Source organism: Symsagittifera roscoffensis, chromosome 3 (genome assembly GCF_963678635.1).
Source record: "Symsagittifera roscoffensis chromosome 3, txSymRosc1.1, whole genome shotgun sequence".
Lineage (NCBI taxonomy): Eukaryota > Metazoa > Xenacoelomorpha > Acoela > Convolutidae > Symsagittifera > Symsagittifera roscoffensis.
In genome coordinates, this window is record NC_087064.1 from 15,222,955 (window position 1) to 15,242,929 (window position 19,975).

Below are 19,975 nucleotides of genomic sequence, written 5' to 3' on the forward strand. Positions count from 1 at the left end.
TTAAAGGTTTGTTTGATGTTATTGATGATCCACCCATAAGGTATGGATTCATTGTCATTTGTAATGATTCTGCTGCATTTGGCATTTGAGAAAAATTTGAAAGTTGGTTTCTTGTTATTTCATGTTGTTGGAGATAATATGGGAGTGGTATTTCATTTTGCATTTGTGATGCTTGATACGAGTGTGCAGTCATTGGATTTTGTTGTTGAATTGGTTGAAAAGATTGTGTATTAATTAGATTTTGTTGTTGAATTGGTTGTTGATGTTGTGCATCTATTGGTTGTGGAGAAAAATTTCTATGATTTGTACGTGTTCTCTGTATTCCTTGTCTACGATATTCTTGAGTATTTGGTGCAAATATATCTGGTTGTAAGAAATCATCATCTGAGGATAAATAATCCATTTGATAAGATGTCTGTTTTTTATTTTTATTTTGTTGAAAAAATGGGTAATTTTCACTGTGATCCTGTGGAGGATTTGTTTGGAAATTTATTGAATTAGGTTGGGTCATTGGGTTATCCCAATTTCGAGATCTTGTATATTGGTTAAAATTTCTTTGTGGTTGATTATATGTTTTTGATGGATGTGTATAATTATAATTATGGTCTGCAAAGTTGTTTCTAGTGAATGTTTTGTGTGTTTTTGATGGTATTGTCATGGGTCTGTATGTTTGGTAATCCATATGTGAATATTTAGGGGCAACCGAAGGTTTAACGGTTGATTGTAAGGTTACCTGTGTTTGTGAAGGATTTGTATTTCTTGGTGTTGTTAAATTTGGGCGTATTGGTGAAATACTTTGTTGTGTAGTTGTTGTGTGTACAATTTCTTCATTTATGAAGTGTGATGGTGTCTGGATATCTTGTTGAGTAAGATTCCTAGTTCCATTGAGGTTTTCATTGTGTATAACTGTAGAGTTTAAACTATTATTTTGTGTATCGGGTAAAAATGTATTATAGTTTAATGGTGTCGCATCAATGGTTAATGGTATTACTTTTACATAATCTCTTATGTAAGATATCGTACTTATTGCTTGACTTGAGATTGTTTGTGGGAAGCTTATAAATGCGGGATGAGACCATTCGGGGTCCCAAACATAATCTGATTGTTCTGTGATAGCGGTATCATCGTTCGAGTTTTGGGGTCTAAAATTTTTTCTTGCTTGTGCAATTAAATCAATATTGTGTGTGAAATAATCTATTATGAACCATGCCAAAATTTTTTGTAGATCGTGTTTTGTATGTTGTGAAACGTCGTCTTTCGTGAAATTTTCTTTAATGATGTTTAAATAACTAGAGAGTAGTGTGATTTCATGTCGTACTCTTAAATGTTTAGATGTTTCTGTCGGTGAGACATTTGTTATTGGGATTTCGTTTTCTAATATCGAAATATAACTATATATTATTGCGAAAACTTCATTGGTGAATATGGAGTTTGCTCTTTGTGAGTTATGATATTGGATGCTTTTTATATATTCTGAAAAAACTTTTGAAAATTCTAAATCAAGATCGTCTGTTTGAATTGTATATTTTCTATTATTATGGTTTGGTGAGGTGAATTCTATGGAGTAGATTCCATACTGTTGTGTTATGTTGCATATATCTTTTAAGTAGTGGTCTATGATTTGTCTTTTGATTTTTACATCTGGGAACTCAATTTCTGGGAACTGGGAAATAAATTTAATAGTAAATTTTTGCAAAATATATGCTGTCCTCTATCAGTGGTTGCATCTACTATAAAAGGAAAGATTTCATCATCATCTGGACTTTCTTCACCTGGAGTGTGCGTTGAGCTCATTTTTTCGTTCGATGACTGTTAATATGTAATTATTAATGTGTCGAATTGGTTGATTCCAATTGTATAAATGTACTGGTTTGTGTTTATACTGCTTTTTTATTCTTCTTTTTCCTCTTTTTGATGAATTTGAAGTTGTTTCTGAGTCAGAAAAATATAATTGATCGTGAAGTGGGTAATTTTTATCTATTGATTCTTTTAGTTTGTAAAGTTCGTCTAAACTGTTGGTTTCTGATTCTGAAAATGCGTTTCGATTTTTTGAAAATCTTTTTCGTGTTATTTGTCTTTGTTTCGTTATTATTTTTCTTTTTAGTGTTTGTCGTTTTGTTCGAATGTATCCAACTGTTTGTGTATGAGGTGTGATTACAAGGTCGTATTTTTTGTTATCTATTTCACAATTGTGTAAAACGATTGTTTGTTTATTTCCTAGGTTTTTAAATGACATAAGGTTTAGGATGACGGATGCAAAAGGTTGTTAAATGATTTCTATTTTCTTAAACTGTTAGTTCTTACGATTTTTTGGTTAGCTTAACCTGGGTCTATTTGTTCAGGGTTGGAGAGAAAAGTATATCGATTCCGAAGAATGATTTTTTACTTTCTCGTGGCTAGTATAAGTTAAGGTGTTAACTTACTTAATCTTACTTAGGGGTAGTGATTGTGTTCAAGGGTTGGAGAATAGTAAATCGATCCACAAGGTTCAGGTATAATTAGAACGCGAGTAGTTCGTTAGATACTATTTTACACTTACTAAGTCTAAGATTTATCCTGGGTCTGGTAAGAGGGGGGTCAAGTGAAGGATGAATAACCGAAGTTCTTCACTGTTTATCCTAATTTGAATGATTAGTTTTGTTTAAAAATTTCTATTAGTCTTAGGTCTTTAGAAAGGGTTGGGTAGTGAATCGACGTTTGAGGTCGTTAGACACTAATTAAGTGGGTGGGGGAGAACAAAGTTGTTCTGTTTGATCCAAGGATAAGCCTTGATGATCAAATTTGAAATTTAATTAAGTAGAAAATGATTTAAGATCCAAGGATAAGCCTTGATGATCTGGTTTTAAAATTAAGTGAATTTAAGTTTTAATAAAATTTTAAATGTGTGTAAAGGAAAGATTTAGTGTTTTGATGATATTAGTGGGTTTATGATTGCTGTTATGTTTTAGATGATGGAGCTGGAACAACAGGATGATTTATGATTACTAACCATTTATTGTCATGCTACTAATTTTTATTTTTTATTTTTCAATAAATTTTTTTCAAACATATTTTGTATATTACTGCAGAGTTTTAGGAAAACGATCTTAGATCTTTTTATCAATCGTTATTGTATATTATTAATTTTGTTTAGCGCCTGAAATGATTTTGAAGGTTAACTTCAAGGTTTTATGTTTGCAAATGAAAATCTAAATTCATTGCCAGTAGTATTCTAAATATAAAAGTTTGTTCTGGTTTTTGCCTAACTATCATATAGCTATATGGCAAGTTTCTACTTTGTCGTATGTCGTCTCTGGTTCGAGGTCTTCTTCCAATTCCGGGTAGTTCTGTTATGGTTCGGAATATTGGCTCTGATCTATTGAGTCGTAGAGACATTTCGATTAAATTATTGTCGTATAACATTTTGTAAATGTTTTTGTCTAATTTCTAATCTATTTTGGTTAATTCTAAGCTATTAAGGTCTTGTTCGAGACTTATGGTCGCACCAGATGAGTTAGGACCGAGTTGGTTAACTCATAGAGTAATTTCGGATAGGGTACACCGTCTGCTCGTCACGCTATCTTATTTTCGGCCGGATAGATTCGTGCAACTTCTTAGTCTAATACCGATCCTAATCTTACTCTTATACTATCTAGTCTCAGGTTGTTTAACTAGTCTCTGCTAGGCTCAATAGATCTAGGGTATACTGGTTTATTGCGGTTGCTGAAGTGCTCGGGAGAGTCCAACTAATTTCTAAGTTAAATTCAAATCTCTCTGGTGCTGAAATTACAAGTAACTTCAGCACTTACAAATAAGTGGGTTGTTAGTTAGATGGATCATGATTGGTTAATATTAAATACTTTACATTGGTAAAATATCTAAATTATCCAATCATAAAATGTAGTTTAGATCAGGTTCCACACTCTACTTCCTTGCAAGCACATTTGCATTTAGTTATTGCTGAATTTTAGTTGTTCAGTTTCTTTAGGACTGTTCACATTTTTTGGTATTCGGATTTCCACTTTGATGACTGTCAAAATGTCGTCTTAAAACACAAGATCTTCACACAACTTGTGTTGAAGAGGTCATCTTATTACCAGCAGACTTTAGAAGCCTTTCTAGAATTGATCTGCCCGTGGTTTTTCATCCCATTGAGCTGAAGTTACACAGTTTTTTTGGTTCTGTCGTCCAAAGGGATTTGGTCGTAAGCGTATCTGAGATCCAGTGTTGAGAAAAACATGTCACACATGAGAAAATTTTTATTCTACCCGCTTCTCTTGGTATATGGGCAACCTTCTCGTCTTTTATTGAATAGTCCTAAGTCTGTTACAATTTCAGTTTTATCAAGTGGTCTTTTGATCTCCGGAACCTGGTGAATGATACTTGGTATGAAACTTTGACCTAAAAGACTCAAATGGCATTGTTTGACTCAATCGAGCGGGTTTTCCGATGTTAAGTACTATATGTATTTCTTGTAGTTTAATCCAGAATTTCGACAGGCGTGATTTTATGTGATAAATTAATTATAAACTTTAATTAATTCCACTGTCATGATTGATGCCGACTGACCTCAACCTAAACCTGATTGATGTCTGAATATGTTTCCAAACGTCGTTTTTATTTTCTCTTCTAGTCTTGCTGCCACTTACTTGTTCAGGAAGGACATTGGACTCCTCGGATCGACTATTGCTATGCTGGGTTCTCCCTGTGATTTTGACTTTTACCACATGGCCCTGTAGATTTTCTTCGTCGTAGTGTTTTGTCGTTTTGTTTCAAATGCTTCTTGAACTGTCATGGCTGTGAAGTTGAGTTTTTCTGTAGTTCCCCATCTGTCTACAAATGTATATTCTGCGAGTACTACTGGTTCTACCTTATCGTTCTGTTGGTTGTTCTGGGACTCATCTGCCTCTTCACTCCGGGCGTTTATTTATTTGGCGGTTGTTGAGCGGCACACTTTTTGGAAGTGCCCTCTTCGTGAGCACTTGCAACAATATTTGTCTTTTGCTGAGGCCACTTCTATGTGCTCTTGCGTGTCCGTGCGTGAGTGAATGGATTTCCGCATTTCAATAGTTGTGTTTGGTCTTTGGCCTAGTTGAATAGCTGTTATTTGCTGTACTTGCGCATCTTAATGTCTATTTTGGATGTTCAGTGTGCCTACCATGTCCTTGACCTCTCTTGAATGGTGGTCGGTTCCTCCGTTAGTTAAATTAAGACCATTTATCCACGGGGGAAAGGACCAACACAAGAGCTGTACAGCTCATCACGGCGAACCGCTGTTGTGCCCCTGTTTTAAGAACTACATGCATTTTTTTTGGTTATTTTTCTAGGCTGGGTAATGTTGCTTCACCCTCAAGCAACGAGCACGGATCATGGTGGGCCTCGAACATCCGACCTTTCGATTGAGAGGCGGAGACGTAACCACTTCACCATCGCTCCCCATAGTTTGGGTAATCCCTTGACTCCAGTTTAAGTTAAAATGGTTTAATTGACGGGCTTACTTAGCCATGGCTATGATATTCGATGGATTTTTCGTTCTATGTTCTTTTTCTCTTCTAAGTGCTTAATCGTGTTCGTATTTAAGTGTCATAGTCTCCACTATCAGTGCATCCGTTCAAACATTGAGCTGCGCAGATGCATCCAACCCATTCTTCTTCTCTGTCTTCTCATTCAGCTTTTGATGCTGGTTTCAATAGTTTTAAAAAAAGTTGTTCAAGTCATTTGTTTTTCTGCTCCACATAAAAATTATATCTTCCAAAATTTGGGGTATTTTCTACCACAAAAACGCTTTCTTGTTCTTTCTATGTCTCCTGATGATGTTTTGTAGGTTAAAATTTGGTCTTTTATAAATGAGTTGGCGTTGTGCCTTTTATCCCAAGCATAAAAATGTTTAGCTTTTTGTTTTGTGTCGTTTTCATGTCACGAGATGACTCCGCACAGTATGTCATAATTGTTCGCTTTTAATCTTTAATTTTTTCATCCGAAATTTTTCTCCAGCAGGTTCCTTTATTCTCGATCTTTTTTCCTCATATTTGCATGGGCTTTTGTTAATCTTTCCGACAAAATTTCAGCATGTTTAAAGGTTTCTGGATTCCAGAGACCTACACATATTAAACTGTGCGCCTATCCAGTGCAAAGTTTAGTCTCGTAATGAACACATTACTTGGATCAGTCAGTAAGCCTTACTTTAAAATGCAATGGCTTCTGAACTTGATTAATTGGTCGCATTTCAGCGCATTTTTGCCCCATTGGTTGTCTTAGTAAATTTTAAACCTTTTCAATTTTGCAAAAATAATTCACAGCCAAAAAATCTTTTAAAGTTAGAGTTCGGTCTTGCATAGATGGTATGAAAAATTAATTAACGCTTAAAAAATGAAACTTTTTAGCAACAAAAGACCTTGTGTTACAGTTCCGTCAACTGGCTTGACGGAACAACAAAACGCTTCATATCATAGCAAAATGCAGAAATTTTTTTTACTCCCCTATGACATTAAAAGCCTTAAATATTTTCTGACGCAATGCCCAGAGCAAAATTATAAGCTTTGGGTCTTTTTTAACGCAATAACTGAATCAATGACATTGTTTCAAATATTTTTGTGATGATTTTTTTGTGATGATGCCGGAATAATTAGCTGATGATTTTGATGATGATTTTTTTTGTGATGATGCCGGAATAATTTGCTGCTTGTATTATGAAGCAGCCGAATAAGTAATATTCAAACTACCATAAAACTAAATTGCATGTGAAATCATTTTTTATTGAGAGCACCGCACTCAATATCGTTCGAACTGCTAGTTTTTAAATCAAACTTGTCCTAAGAAAAAACCACCCTCAGCATAAACAAACATTTAGTCACTTTCTCCAAACTTGAAAACAAAAAAAATATGGGCCGAATTGAAAAAAAAAATCTTTTTCAGAAAAGATTCGGAAAAGTTTACAATATCAGCAGTCGACGACGAAGATGAAGTTTTCACAGATTCGGGTCATATCACAGTTAATTTTGCAATCAAGATGTTTCCCGACTTCATAAGGGAAATATACCGGAAGATACCAATATTGGAATCAGTTTAGAACTAGTATTTATAACCAACTATATTCTTGATCAAACGATCTCTATAAAATATTTCTTACTAACCAATCATGATCCATAACTATTATTTGTAGTGCTGAAACTACTCGTAGTTTCAGCACCAGAACAAAATAAATATAACTTAGAAGACAGTTGTTCTCCTTCAAAATAGTTCCCGATATCTATCTCGCAAATACAAAATAGACTAGATGTATTGAGACAAGGAGATATAAGAGTAAGATAGGGTGACGAACAGATGGTGTACCTTATCTGAAATTAATCTATGAGTGAGCCACCCCGGCCCTAAACTCATCTGGTGCGACCAAAAGTCTCGAACAAGACCTATTAACTAACTTAGATTTAGCAAATTAGAAATAGAAATAAGATCAAAAAATACATTGCAAAATGTTAGATAGCATAGACAACTTAATAAGTATGTCTCTATGTCTCAATACGTCTACTCCAATATTTCAAACGATACTTAAAACACCAGGTCAAAAACTGAACAGCAGACCAAGCTTCTATAATGTTCTAAGACTTTGTCATAATGTAGGGACACTAATTGCGTAATTTTTAACTAATAATGGCTTTTTGCTTTTCCCCCTCACATCACAGGAACATCAATCTTATATGTTAATGATCAAGCACAAAAAGGTTTGTCATGGCTGAATTTGTCCGCATTCCAACTTTTACACAGAGGCGAAGCTGAGCTTGTACCACTTGCGATACAAATATGAATGACTATGATTAAAATCAGACGGAAAAAAACTTCAAAAAATCGTTTTTGTCAATAAAAAATGCAATAAAACACAAAATATCCAGAAAATTGCCTGCAGCATTAGAAACTCTACGAAGCGCTCTGGTAAGGCTATAAATGGGGCAACTTCTCAAAACAGTCCTTTCTACGGAACTAACCAGACAAAAAAGCAGACGTACAATAATCTACATTAACCAAAAAGTTCTATTTGCAAAAAAAAAACAAGTCTGACCGGCAATCGAACTACCAGGCTTTATCATTTCAAGCATGGGGGTTACAGAAACTTGGAATAAAACTGAACCATCGATCTACGGAAACCAATCCGACAGAAATAAACAGACGGACGATTGTCCGAAAAAGCATAAAAAACATGCCTTAAAAAGGACCCGGCCGGATTCAAACCGCAAGCCTTGCCATCTAAGAATGCTGTTTTACCTCTACGCCGGATGCACCAGATGGTTGATTGGATTGGAATTTATAATCACCAAGCGGTAACAAAGCCCAAAATACCTGAGCCGAAATGCTTCATATCGGAAAAAGTTCAAAAATTCCAAGCTTATAAAAAAAGTTATATCCCTTTTCCCCTCAGAGCAAACACGTGCGCATAAAATATTTTTGCGGTCGCAATAAGAGGCCACTAAATCGATATTAATTAAGCCAAAAAAATATTCAGCCAATAAAAAGACAAAAAAAATGAAAAAGAAAAAAAATATATTAAACAAATCGAGCTGGTAAAAATACAAATGTGAAAAGCAAATTCCAAAGACGCCGGATTTTTAAAAGTCTAAAAACAAATACAGTGAGAATAGTTTACAGCTAAAATAAACGATTCTTAGATGTGGCTACTAAGTATGGCGCAGCTGTAATCGGTTATAATCAGTGAGAAAGCAATCCAGAAGGATAAGAGTAGGACCTGCTAGAACACCACTTCAGTCGAATTCCATCTTCATCAAAAAGCGCAGGAAGAATGCTACACAAGGAGCATGTCTGCTTAAAACAGCAGAGGGAGTCTCCGCGGTTAAGAAAAGAAAGTTTGTGTCGCATGACAAAAAGGAGATTGTGGAGCTGCCCAGTGTTTTTGATCTGGGACGGGTAGTAGAACTAACAGACAAAAACGAGTTCCTCGGGCCCATGAACGGGCGATCGTCGAATAGACACGATCAAAAGGAACCCGCGGACAAGAGTGCAGAACGTGGCGGATAGTTCGTCCTGTGAACTGATCAAAGCTTTTTTATAAATAAATTATCAAAATTGTTCACGAAGTTAGGAAGTTCTAAATTGCACCAGGAACACATCAATTTCATGAACCTGCTAATTCAGACAGATCATGATCAGGCAGATCAAAGGCAGTAAATCCAAGTATGGGCAGACATGCTTTTGTCAATCAATCACGACATTAGGCACGTAACAGGTGCTACTTTTGGAATGGTCGACTACTTACCACGTAATCCTTGTTTCGATGCCCCCACTTCCGTTTATGATGAGTTGTTTGTGATAAACACCACTGAAAATTTCACTTCAGCGTGACAACACATCAGAGCAAAGGCAGGATTGGACTTGGGCTCAGCCAGGCTAATTTTTGTTTCGAGTGCGGACACAGTCAACAGTGCCACCTCAAGTACGGAAAATGCATCAATCAGATCACAGAAAAAATCAAGGCACTCGATCCAAACATCACGAAGAGTTCCAAACATCAGATGTGAGTTCAAAATTAGGTCAAATCCCGAAAGTGGGCGTTTAAAGATCGACGCAAAAACTCCAGATCAGTTACGGTGGCCATCGCAAAAACTCAACCTTGCAGAGACGAGTTAGTTTTCAAGTCATCTGTCGCCACAGGGACTGGAAAATTTCACGAGAAAACTTAACCACTCATAATCAATCCTTGTGTTACTTCACTGGCCACAAGCAAGAGGGACCAAGCAATTTAACGGAAAAAAACAGCCAGTCAGAGGAGAGGAGCCAGTGAAGCGCAAAGAAAGAGAGGGCGACCCCGGTCATACGATCCGGAAACTTACCAATTAAATTCGAGCATGCAAACTCCAACTATCACGGTTTTTTCAAGTCATTTCTGAACCAGTTTCCAATTATTGTTTACTAAGATTCAGTTGACCAATCAGTCATGAGCTCACTTTTGAATGAGTCTGCTCTGTTAGACAGCAACGGCGGTCAGAGCTAACCTGTTAAGTTTTGTCGAAAATTTTCAACCAAATCAAAACGCCGATACCCCACTAGCTAGGATCGTAAAAATGGAACCTACAAACCCAACAAATTGCCACCCAACCCCTCGCCATACTCAGCAAAAAGCAGACAAATAATAAGCCCAATTTTTTTTGATCCGGAATATTTGCCGTTTGGAAAAAACTGGTCCTGATCAGATCCGAACACAGGAACTTTGCCGTCCCAGGCGTATTCGTTATCATGAGACTAACTGTACAAGAGACAACTGTGACCACCAGACTTACTGTGAACTCACTGTGAAGCAAGGTACATCAGGAGTCCAATGAGTCCTTTGGACAAAGTTGTTTACGGGAAAAAAAAGTCTACTACCCGATTGTTATACCCTTGCTTATCGCAAGGGTAATAATCAAATAATGTGAAAAACCATTTTTCCTAAGAGCCCATACATATTGTAGTTTATTACGCTACTTGAGGAAAAATTATTGCGCCATTTTTGCAGAGAAGGGAAGGGCGGTTGAAAATATCTAAAACTTGGATTCTTTCAGTATTTGAATTTTAAACTAAAACATTTAACTTATCCTAAATGAATCTTGGCATGGTGATCAGTCTAAGTGTTGCGAACAGCTTTATTCTTCATACTTAAGATCGTAACATCACGCATTTAGCCACTATAACAAGTAATGTAACTCTGAAAAACGTCCATGCGTGGGGCTGGCAGAAAAGAGCCAAAACTTGGGTTTAAAATGAACACTGAGATCCCAGTTTTGAACAAATCATATAAATAAAACTGACGCAAATTCAGCTTTTTTGCTTTCTAAAATGCTATTTTAGGGGTCATTTTGGACAAAATGTACTTAGAATTTTTCTTACAAAATTTACTTACAGTATTCTTCATTTGCATAAAAAGTTACATGGGAGAGAATATTTTTTGAATGAGAGGAGTAAAAAAGTTGATTATGCGATGTTAAACATTTGAGATGAGAAAATTGTGTGGTTGGGTGTGACAAAATTCCTCAAATTGATTTTTTCGTATTATTCAACATCGATGGAAAAAACTTATTACAATAGAAAAAATTGGCTTTTTCAGACCCGTAGTAATACAACGGGTAACTGCTTCTAATCAAAAACTGAGATTTTCAGAGTGGGTTGTTTAGATCATTTTCTGTCCATCGAACAAAATTTTTTGTTAAAATTCGATGAAAATGTTGTCAGTCAGTATGGAGAGAAAAAACGTAAACTTGCGTTAAATTTTTTCCTCTAGTGTAAATAAAAATATATAATCCTAAATATACGTGTTTTGCCGATGTGTTCAAATTTAGCCAAGCAACGCAGAAACAGAGACGACTTCTGCTTTTTATCTTTCTAAATTTCACAAATTTGTGCGTTACTTCATCAAATGTCGGCCACCAAAGCCGCAACAAAATGAACTTGTTTTTAGGTGGCTACTTTTGCCATCTTGTGCGCCGTATATTTCTATCAATTTCTGAGATGACCGCTCGACTAGCATAAAGCTCTGTAAGCAAAAAATTTGAAAACGTAAAAATGTATCGACTAGTATAATTTTGATAGCTTAATTTCTCAGAAATTCAAAATAACAACTAAAATGTGTTCCAATTGAAACTTGTATTGCTGGGAGTACAAAAAAGAGCAATTGATAAATAGGGCAGAAAACAAGCACCTGAAATTCCTTAACAAATAAGTCGTGATCAGCCACACCCAGACCTGTAATGGCTTCAACCGAACACTGATCTCCGCGCAAAATTCGAAATGTGTATAAAACTGTGATCAAAGATATTTTGTTCACAATTTTTAGTTGTTCACCATACCAAATTTCGTTGCATTAGGACAATGTTAAAATAGTTTTTTTTTGGAAAATCAAATTCTAATATGGGATAGTGGAAAAGAGCCAGCTCTTTTCCAGCAGTCTCCTCGTAGTAAAAAAAACATAGCCCAGAACAGTTTTGTCTAATGGTGAGACGAAGTTAGGGCTATAACTTTATATAGGTATGGGGCTGTAATAATAACACAGAGGCAAAGCGAAGCATGGCAAACGACTATACCGACAATAAGTTTTCAAAATGAACATTTATACCACAACCGACCTGAATTATTTGAAACTCAATTATTTTAAGCTGATGAATAAGTTTGCAATTCAACAAATTAAAAAGAGATGACTAAGCCAACAAATATAAGTCGAAACCTTGAAGGCAGAATTCTCAGCTTTTGAGCGAAAAAAAATAAGAAATGAATATCTACAAAGCCAGAGTAGAGTTAGTGAAAATAAATTCAAAAATTAAATCAACAAAAATTGTAATACACGTAAAGTTGCTTGAAGAAAAATCTGTGATGTGGCAACTGAGTAGAAAAACATAAACAATAGGCCAGCACTGCATTTTTTCCCGGAAAAATTTCAGTTTCATATATACTGAAAAAATAAGGTCCGATCGAGAGTCGAACCCCAAAACTTAGGGCGCAAATGACTTCACATTATCTCCACGCCACGCGAGAAATGGACTGGGTTTAGTAAGGTCTCAAAAACAAAACAAGTTCTATTTCTAACAGAATTTTAAGAAAGATTGTATAATTATAAAGGGAAAAAAGTCTAGTTCCCGACTACAAGACTATTGCTCTCGCAAGTGTAGAGAGACTAAAACTTAAAATAGCTTTCGCCTCTCATTTCTCCGCACTTCTCGTATATCCACCTCGACTATGGTATTCGAGTTGGGATATTTCGCTTATATTACTCTCAGCATTATATGAAAAGCAACAGTTGATAAGTTAATTGAGACGCCCATATATATCGGAAAATAAGATGAATAAAAACTTGGTTTTCTATCGGAACAAAAATCTGAACTGTCATATCATCCAACCAAACTAAGATACTTTATTTACACTTAAAACTAGCACCGCAAACTAGGTAACAATCTGAAGTCACTCAAAATCTAAACTAATTCTCCTGCCTTAAGCGCGACGTCTGGGTCTGATTGCCATTTAACACGAAACTGTAATGTTAGTGCAAACTCTTTCAAACAAAGAGCCAAAATGGCATTTGCATATTTATGCGCGCAAGCATAGCCTTTTAGATGATCGACTGACTTCTCAAAGCATATCGAAAAACGCTGGTACCATTGGAAAATGTTTGAAATTATTGCATCAAAATCTAACTTGCGTATAACTTAATCTCGAAGGTGACAGTTGCTTAAATATATGAAAGAAATTAAAATAACAAAATTTAAGGTAACCGTAAAAACGGGGCCATCCAACAATGCTTTCAATTTCATAACAAGGAAGATTTTAGAAGTAATTCAACTTTAGGGATCCTTTGAACTAAAATAGTGTCATATCACCAAAAAAAAAAGAGTTTCAGATCTTCGCATTTTCAACTCATATTCTTCTTGAAGGGCGACCAACCTTGAGGGGTTGAAAACCAACCAGTCATTGCTTTTTACGAAGCGCAGACTATTCTCTTAACTGTTGATTTCATAGCGAGTTGTTTTATTAGGTCAATTAGGAAGCCATAAAAGATTTTAATGGCTTAACTAAACCAATGCCAATTATACAATAAAACAAAACTATTTCGGGAACATTAAAACATAGCCAACAGACAGTTGTATAAGAGTCATGAACAGGAGAAAACTTGAAAAGAAAACAAAAACCAAACACAGTTAAATCAGACTCGAGATAACTTTTAAGAAACTTAATCTTGGCAAAGGATTTTATCCCACTCATGGCACGTATCCTTAAGATAGATAAAACACAACATAGTCAACAGACTAATTAAAAAGTCAATGGCCTCGAAAAAACCAAAACAAATGATGACTTTTTCTGAATACTTTTAAATTATCGAATGTGGAAGAAAAAATTTTCAGATTCAAGCTCGTAGAAAAAAAATTTAATAAACAAGGTTGATTCTGTTAATATAAAAATGGCTTTTATTCCGCTGGGAAATATCAAATTTACACCAAGGCGAAGCAGCACTTTGCAAGCACAAGCGATAAAACGTCGAAAAGAACCAGCAAAATGTTTAAAACAGCCAACTGACAGTTCGAAGAGTAATGAACGCAAGAGAACAAAAAACACTGACTTTGCAAAAAAATGTCAATTTTCGAATTGTTGCTCGAATTTCTAGAGCAAATTATGATTGGTTTTTTTACAAAATTAACCCATCTCGAGCGAACTGGATCAATAGGTAAAGTTTTTATTCCGCTGAAAGTCTAAAAATTTAAATTCCACTTTCGAAACTAGAAATTGTTCACGTTTGTTTGCGCCATTTCCACGTTCGTATTTGGAGTGTGTTATTTACGTAAATTTCAGCAGAGCATTTTTACTGAACTCAAAAAGTGCATATATACCTAAGTGCATCCATAAATGCATTAATATGTATATGAATCTGTAGTTGTTTGAGCATTTTAAGACTTTTTCCTGGAACAAAAAAAAACAAAAAAAAATCACCAATATCTCTTCAAAAGTCTTTACTACGTTCATTACTCTTAAAAACTGAAATAAGGAGAGAAAATGTACAAAATCGAAAAACTTTGTCTTTTGTAGGAATCGAACCCACGAATTGGAGATTAGTATTCTCATGTTCTCGCATCTGCAAGTTCAAATCATCAATTTCAAAAAATGCTGAGCCAACTCAGTTCGCGTTCACGCTCAAAATCTTAGCAGAATAAAATTGTAAGGAGACAATTAATTTATATCCACAAAATATCAGCACCAAAACGAATTACTATTACCCTAAAACAATTCCACCATGCAAAAAGAAATTAAACTTCCAAATCTAATCCAAATTCTTTAAACTGAAATCAGTTGCAAGTTACTTTTCATTTGGCAACAAAAAGTTTTTCTCGATGCATTCAAATACAGGCGGAACTAAGCTATCTTTGTCAAATGCGTCGGAGTTTTCAGCAAACGTTGAATGACATTCAAATTTCACACTTGAGTTTAATTTATCTCTGATTTTGTGAATCAGTGTGTTGAACACGCTCGGTAAAATTGGTCCATTGTAAATTTCGAACGAATACTCTTTACGCCTTTCTTTAACATCTTTGAAGTTCGCCTTGTAATCTTTAACTTTCAAGTTCAGCTGTTGGAGCGTGGCTCCTGAAAATGGCTTACAGGATAGAATAGTTGGGGGCAACCCTGCAAGAGCTCCACTTGAAGGTATCAACGATTTGAAATTCAGCAAAAAGTTGAAAAACTGGTGAACAGAATCCGAGCTAATTACGATCGCAGATTGCTTAGTATAATCGTATTTATTCTCGTTTTCAAAAGATTGTGTCGATTTCTGAGATGAGACTTGAACTTTTTCACAGCCCAGTACGTTGAGCCAGTCCTGACACGAAGCTTGGTCTTGTAGCAAATCTTCAGGATCCTCACGCGAACAATCAAGGTCATTCGTATTACTTTCAAAGCAATCATTTTCTTCCAATTTCCCTTCACTTGAAAATGACGCCTCTTTTAGATTCGTAGCAGATGAACATGCACGTAAAGGCTCGAGTTTCTGACCTGATACCATATCATCCAAATACGGCTTCGAAAATTTGATTTTTTGCTTGAACAACGTATCGCGGAATCCGTTCGTGGTCGGTACAATGTGGATTTTAATCGGAACGTTTTTGGAGTTCAAATTACCCTGCGACTCACGACAAAAGCTTTCGAAACACATTGTCATATTAGAAGAACACAAAAAGAACAATTCTAAGTTACCACTGCGTAGCAAATCATAGGCACTTTGGAAGCTAACATTCCATGCTGAGAAGATGTCATTATTAAGAGCATCGGTTAAAAACGACGTGTTTTGGGCATCTTTGACTGCCGCTTTAGAGGTGTAGCGGGGAAAAAGTTTCAGCCATGGTATGTACGGGTGCATCCAGTAAGCGCAGTGGTCGGCCAGTTCTCGATCTGATTCCAAACTAACGTCCAGACATGGTTCCAAGACATGTGTCGCCTTTTTCAGGTGATATAAACTACTTGCAGATATAATTTTAACTTTGCTTCTCAAAGTGAGATGTCTCGGTAATCGTTCAACTGTTCTGTATGTCTTCGCTGCATTTTGATCCAGTTTAGAATCGCTCCTTTTGTATACAAACTGCTGACATGAAACAGGTAAAGAGTATACAGGCTGTGAACTGACGTCACTACTAAAAGAGACACGGTTCTTCCGTTCGGCTTTTGGCGACTCGTCGTCAAATAAACTCGGCGATGTCGGCGGCCTGAGACTCGGATCTTCAGGTACTTCTAATTGCGCTTCTTGTCCGGTCAAATTTTTATCTCTTGTTTTTAAATCATCAGCTGTGTTTGATAATCCATAAGCTTCGTCACAATGTCTTTTCGTGTTTGATGAAAGACAACTGAACGGGTTTTTACGCTTTGTCGCAATTTTTGTGAACCCTGCAGCTGGCTGACTATTCGAAAAGTTCGAATCATTTTCTTTTTCGGGTTCGGAGGAAATAAACTGAGAAGTCTGAGATTGGAAAACGACGAGGTTCGATTTGACTTTCGGGTTGCGAACTTTGAAGCGCCTGTTTTTCCAGCTGGGTGAGTAAAGGAAACGCTTAGGTGATTTGCCTGGCGTAATTGATTTTTTAAAAGCCGGCGAGAAAGAATTCTTTTCAGGAGTAGTCATATTCAACAATGACAAACCAACAAACCTGAAAAAAAAACGAACTATAATCACAAAAAAACTAAAATGGCAAATCGAAGTAAAAACTAAAAAAACAGTGAAACCCCATTTTCAGGGGGATTTTCTAAAATTTATCTAAGACTTTGTAAACCTTATTTTAGTCCGACAAATTGATTTTCCGAGCGCTCCAGGAACGCTTATGATAAACACAGGTCAAACAAGACGTTAGGGGCACATTTTGGAACGTTTTTATCAAAAAAATCTCTGCTCTCTAAGTCCCATCAATGGCGCTTTAACAAAAATTTACGGTCGGTCAACCAAAAATGGATGTCGTAAAGTAATATCAAAGGGCTCTTTGGGTGGTAAATCCTCACCTGTACAGTCAGGGGCGGATCTAGGATTTTCTCGAGGGGGGGCGGATTTTCGAAAAATTTAGACGACCTTTTTTTTTTTAGGTCGACCAAATTGATTTTTCGAGCTCTCCCAAAGCACTGTTTTGCCCCTATTTTGGCAAAATTTTGTGCGCCGCAGGCAAATTTTTGAAAAAACAGTCAAAAAAGCCGTTTTTAGGCACTTTTTGAAAAATTTTGACAAAAAAATTGCGTTTTTTTTGGCGCGCGCTCCCCCTCAAAGTTAGAAAAATTTTAGGTCCGCCCCCCCCCCCTAAATCCGCCCCTGTGTACAGTAGTGCTATTCAATTGTGAAAAATCTTGAGGAATAAAAAAAACTGGAAGACTCTTTTAACCGAACGCTATAATTCTCGGGTAGTTATATCTGGATGTTTCTATAACAATGCAATATCTTTTAATGCTGATATTCTCGTTTTTTTGGTCATTTTGCATCATCGATCAAAGAACAACAATTCTAATATTTCGGTCAAAGAACACCAATTCTTTATTTTTACGGCAAATTTAGCAGAATAATTTCTACTGCTGTGATCAGAAAAGAGCGACTGATTTTTTTTGAGCGGGGGGTGTTGGGGGGTTTGGCGTGGTGAAGGGGAGATTGGAAGTCTCTTGGAAACATTTTTGCAGACCTTTTTTAGGTCAACCAGTTCAATTTTTGAGAGCTCCGCCGAAATATTAGAATGACCACATCTGTTGAAATAACTTTTTGGAATGAAATCCTAGTTCTGAGCAATTTTTGAAGTATTTTCAAATAAAAATGCTTTTTCAAGCACGCTCTAGTCTCAAGTTTTTGAAGAAAAAACTTTTTGATGTACTTCGATGATTTTACATCTCAACTTTTTTGCTTTTCTCAAACGTGACCATCCTAAAAAACTTCGCTATGCAGAAGACAAACATGGTTATTTCTGCGTCAGCTCACAAAAAGACAAACATGAGAAAAACATTGTTTAATGGGTTAAAAAACCGCTTCGAATATTATTTCCGGCAAAACTCATTCTTCTGAATATGCCTCGGATTGATCTCTCAGCCTTATGTTCATAAATATAAATTACTCATATTTGGCTTCAATGTAGTAATTTCTGAAAAACAATAGGTGAATGTTTCCATTTATTCAACCAAAATCAGTGCCCACACTTCCCGTTATGGAGCTCCCCAAGCTCCGCTGTTTGATACAAAGCTCCTTGTACACTCCCTCCATCTGCAAAGAAACATCAAGTATTGCTTGAGTTGTGAAATTCTTCAAGTATCGAGAACAAGTTCACCTCAAGATAGCTCTACAAGATGGCTTTCAAGTTTTTTGATAAACACAGGTCAAACAAGACGTTAGGGGCACATTTTGGAACGTTTTTATCAAAAAAATCTCTGCTCTCTAAGTCCCATCAATGGCGCTTTAACAAAAATTTACGGTCGGTCAACCAAAAATGGATGTCGTAAAGTAATATCAAAGGGCTCTTTGGGTGGTAAATCCTCACCTGTACAGTCAGGGGCGGATCTAGGATTTTCTCGAGGGGGGGGGCGGATTTTCGAAAAATTTAGACGACCTTTTTTTTTTTTAGGTCGACCAAATTGATTTTTCGAGCTCTCCCAAAGCACTGTTTTGCCCCTATTTTGGCAAAATTTTGTGCGCCGCAGGCAAATTTTTGAAAAAACAGTCAAAAAAGCCGTTTTTAGGCACTTTTTGAAAAATTTTGACAAAAAAATTGCGTTTTTTTTGGCGCGCGCTCCCCCTCAAAGTTAGAAAAATTTTAGGGTCGGTCCGCCAAAAATGGATTTCTGAAAAAGTATCAAAGGGGGGACCCTTTGGGTCGGCAGGGGGTCGAATCCCTGAGAGGGGGGCGTCCGCCCCCCCCCCCCCTAAATCCGCCCCTGTGTACAGTAGTGCTATTCAATTGTGAAAAATCTTGAGGAATAAAAAAAACTGGAAGACTCTTTTAACCGAACGCTATAATTCTCGGGTAGTTATATCTGGATGTTTCTATAACAATGCAATATCTTTTAATGCTGATATTCTCGTTTTTTTGGTCATTTTGCATCATCGATCAAAGAACAACAATTCTAATATTTCGGTCAAAGAACAACAATTCTTTATTTTTACGGCAAATTTAGCAGAATAATTTCTACTGCTGTGATCAGAAAAGAGCGACTGATTTTTTTTGAGCGGGGGGTGTTGGGGGGTTTGGCGTGGTGAAGGGGAGATTGGAAGTCTCTTGGAAACATTTTTGCAGACCTTTTTTAGGTCAACCAGTTCAATTTTTGAGAGCTCCGCCGAAATATTAGAATGACCACATCTGTTGAAATAACTTTTTGGAATGAAATCCTAGTTCTGAGCAATTTTTGAAGTATTTTCAAATAAAAATGCTTTTTCAAGCACGCTCTAGTCTCAAGTTTTTGAAGAAAAAACTTTTTGATGTACTTCGATGATTTTACATCTCAACTTTTTTGCTTTTCTCAAACGTGACCATCCTAAAAAACTTCGCTATGCAGAAGACAAACATGGTTATTTCTGCGTCAGCTCACAAAAAGACAAACATGAGAAAAACATTGTTTGATGGGTTAAAAAACCGCTTCGAATATTATTTCCGGCAAAACTCATTCTTCTGAATATGCCTCGGATTGATCTCTCAGCCTTATGTTCATAAATATAAATTACTCATATTTGGCTTCAATGTAGTAAGTTCTGAAAAACAATAGGTGAATGTTTCCATTTATTCAACCAAAATCAGTGCCCACACTTCCCGTTATGGAGCTCCCCAAGCTCCGCTGTTTGATACAAAGCTCCTTGTACACTCCCTCCATCTGCAAAGAAACATCAAGTATTGCTTGAGTTGTGAAATTCTTCAAGTATCGAGAACAAGTTCACCTCAAGATAGCTCTACAAGATGGCTTTCAAGTTTTTAGAATAAATTTCTCAAACACGCATTCATGAAAGCCCATTTTTCAAATTTTTCAGGATAAAACGCAG

The 19,975-nt window shown here is 36.2% G+C and overlaps 3 protein-coding genes across 4 annotated transcripts in view; 2 read left to right on the top strand and 1 right to left on the bottom strand.

Annotated features, from left to right (window-relative positions):
* The window catches only part of LOC134842397 (integrator complex subunit 11-like), a 546,173-nt gene that overhangs the window by 336,386 nt on the left and 189,812 nt on the right, over positions 1-19,975 (top strand). The window lies entirely within an intron of this gene.
* Positions 1-19,975, top strand: part of LOC134842399 (ubiquitin carboxyl-terminal hydrolase isozyme L5-like) — a 445,222-nt gene that overhangs the window by 222,893 nt on the left and 202,354 nt on the right. The gene's annotated exons all lie outside the window — the stretch shown is intronic.
* LOC134842004 (protein downstream neighbor of son homolog) lies at positions 14,563-16,630 on the bottom strand. The gene has a single exon (XM_063858141.1). It carries the CDS (start codon positions 16,607-16,609, stop codon positions 14,798-14,800), a length of 1,812 nt encoding a protein of 603 aa, XP_063714211.1. The 5' UTR covers positions 16,610-16,630; the 3' UTR covers positions 14,563-14,797.

Bases quoted from the DNA above. Each gene is read 5' to 3' on its own strand.
- LOC134842004 (XM_063858141.1), bottom strand. From the start codon at position 16,609: ATGACTACTCCTGAAAAGAATTCTTTCTCGCCGGCTTTTAAAAAATCA.